Source organism: Nuphar pumila, chromosome 3 (genome assembly GCF_984573655.1).
Source record: "Nuphar pumila chromosome 3, dmNupPumi1.hap1.1, whole genome shotgun sequence".
NCBI lineage: Eukaryota > Viridiplantae > Streptophyta > Magnoliopsida > Nymphaeales > Nymphaeaceae > Nuphar > Nuphar pumila.
The window spans coordinates 126,907,278-126,910,339 of record NC_143251.1 but is presented as its reverse complement, the minus strand read 5'-3'; the positions used below and the strand labels follow the sequence as shown (position 1 = coordinate 126,910,339).

Below are 3,062 nucleotides of genomic sequence, written 5' to 3'. Positions count from 1 at the left end.
TTAGAAAAAGGCTCGGCTACCATAAAATACCCTCGAGGTATTTTCCTTCTTGTTCTCTGTATCCAACTTACTCTGGTTTGGGATTAGATTGCCATGTTCATCAAATCTAGGCTTGTCAAGATCCATAGGGAGTTTCATTTTTGACAAAGACTCTGTAAACTGCTGCATGCTCTTCATGTACATATCAACAATTTGCTGTTGAACCATAGTTTGCTCAGGCTCCAAATTTATGTTTACCAGGGGATTTGTGAATACTGAACCGGATTTGATCGAACCAACAAACCCGCCTTTAGCGACAACCTCCTCTTCCTTGCAGGGGACATTAGCCTCCTCTCTGTCACCTCTCTTCTTTGAGGTCGGGGTGTCTGGTGAAGCTCCAGGAACATCCTCAGAGGTTGAGACAGCGTGAGATTCAGTAGACTCTCCACCACCAACAATCAAACAACTCTTCTTCTCTGCTGATTTGATCGAGTTTCGATCATCACTACTGTTAGTAGTAGAAGAACCAAAAACCCCTGACTTCTGAAAGGCGCTACCATTAAGAGAGCCAGGAGAAGTTCCACAATTCTCCTCACCAGAATTTGCAGTCATGTCATAATCATCAACAGACTGAGAAGAAGCACCAAGGTGCAGGAATTGTTCAGTTTTGAGCCCATTGTTCAAATTCAATCCAGAACCATAATTCCTCTCAGCCATGTCAAAATACTCAGCAACCATCTGCTGATTCTCCGTCGCAACGCCGACGTCTGGAAATTCAATACTCTCATACTCACAGGGGTCTACAGATTGGGCCTTAGGATCAAGAAGGACCACCTCTGAGGTTATACATGAGTTAGACCGGGCAAAATTCTCCAAACGGGACAATGGTTTTGTAGAGTTTTCAAAGAACAGGGTCAATTGAACTGTTCCAGCAGGGGAATGGAAGAGATCAGTTGAGGAAAGACTGAAATCTTGGATGACTTTACCCTTTCCCACAACTGAAGACAAGGGTACCAAGGCAAAGCCCAGAAGTTGGTCTTCTAGGAAACTTCTAACCCTGCTAAGCATCCAAATCTCACATTTAAGCACAGCATCCAATTGGGTGATCTTTATTTGCAGCTTCTCATTGAACTCTGGGTTCTTGCCACCACCATTCACAATTCTCGTGGACAAAGCCTCATCAGGATTGTATGTCAGAGAGAACTTTGCATACACATCCTGGTTATCATAGATGCAGATGTTATGGATATTCCTGGCATGATGGACATAGACATGAAGCATGCCACTGAAACCACCACCATCTGCATCCACCATGGCTCCTGAACCAGTGTTGTAACAAAACCCAGTTGATGGTTTGTTGTATGAATCCATAGGGAACACCAAAAGCAGTGGAAAAAAAGAAAAATTTGAATGAATGACAAGGAGTTGGTAGCAGAAGACTTAGAAGGAATGCAAATTTGGGTAGTTGAGATAGAGGATGTATATGGTGAAAGAAGATGACTGCGTGAGGATGATGACTATGATGGGCTATGATAATGATGAATATCTTTTTTCTTATTTCCCTTTCTATTTTGTAGGAGAATTTGGTTCATGAGTTACCTTTGCTTGAAGATGCAGCAACCCTGTTAAGAGCTTATGACAGAAGGCTGCTTCACCTTCAGCAAGGGCCCAATTCTCTTCTCCCCCATCATACCACTCACAATTCTTTGCATTTTATAATTCAAACATCTTAGGACATACATTCGATCGCCGCATGTGAATACTAACTTCTTAATTATTTATGTTCCTTAATTTATACATTTTAAGATGACTATCAAGGGAGTGACGTATGAATTGTAAAATTTAAAGGGAAATGCCAATCTTTTGCCTGTAATTCTAAACATTGATCTCATATTTCAAATTTTCCGATGTCTTATCTGATATTCTGGAAACTGCCAAACAAAGACATACTTTTATTAAATTTTAAGTCAAAAATTACAATATCAGCATTCATATTCAAGGTTCAAAACAGTTGATATTTTCTTTCTTATGAGGGCGAGTTTTTCTAATTCCAATGAATAATATGGAGAACCTCAAAAATCGGATTTTTCAAAACGATAGAAGTTAAACTTGTGATCTTTGTTTGACAGTTTTCCTGTGGTTAAATTTTAGAAAAAGAGAGGCCGAATTTGCAAATTTGGGGGCAAAAGGCCGGTCCCAAGTGAAATTTTCTCAATTGAAAAGTACGACATCATTCAAGTAAAGCAACATGGAAGAATCTCATCCTATGGGGCTATGACCGAACACAGCCTCCATCCGATGCATCTTGGTGGCTAGGAGTAGTCCAGAGAGTATGCGGACTAATTCTAGCCATCGATTGGATGGTTAGGATCAACATATGATGGATTTAATCACATGAAGTATGATGGGAACAATGTTCTATCATATAGCATATGATGGCCTTTTTCATGCACCAATCACGAGGCCGCGACCTCGGAAACTTTTCACAAGGCAAAACCACACATGCCCATGATCTAAGCTTTGACATCAACGGTTCTGGATCCATCATACATGCATATGATATGTGGCCCGATCTGTGTTGTTTCTTGGGGTTAGAGGACTTGGCTGGTCAGATGGCTGAACCGAGCCGGCACCTAAATATGAACACAACCCCACTTGGCTAATTAGTTTTTTTGTTTTTTTTGGAAGGCAAGCTGGGGGTTACGCAGACCCCCACCCGTAATTATTCAACGTACCAGGTTTTGAACCTGCAATGTCCTATCACAGGGAGACGTGCACTGACACCTCTAGGGATGCACAACCAGCCAAGCTAACTCGGGCTCGACTTGTTTAAGCTTGGCTCAGACTCATTTAAAAAATAAATGAACTGAGCTTGAGCAAGGTTTCAGGCTCGGAACACATAAATAAGCTGAGCTTCAACTGGCAGTTCAGCTCGAATAAGCTTGGTAAGCTCAATTAGGCTCCCTTCATATAGTTATATAAAAATAATTAGATTTATATATCTATATATTTTGTTCACATTTTTATCACAAATATGTATCTTACCTTAGTAGATAACTCATTTGTCATCTTTGGAAGAGACG

At 40.8% G+C, this 3,062-nt stretch overlaps 1 protein-coding gene across 1 annotated transcript; it reads right to left on the bottom strand.

The window, feature by feature from the left end:
* On the bottom strand, window positions 1-1,350 carry LOC149843687 (Calcium-dependent lipid-binding (CaLB domain) family protein). The gene is made up of 2 exons (XM_090001891.1): window positions 406-1,350; window positions 1-309 (listed from the first exon to the last, which is right to left on the bottom strand). Exons 1-2 carry the CDS (start codon window positions 1,348-1,350, stop codon window positions 1-3), a joined length of 1,254 nt encoding a protein of 417 aa, XP_089858017.1.
* Between the last annotated feature and the right edge of the window lie 1,712 nt (window positions 1,351-3,062).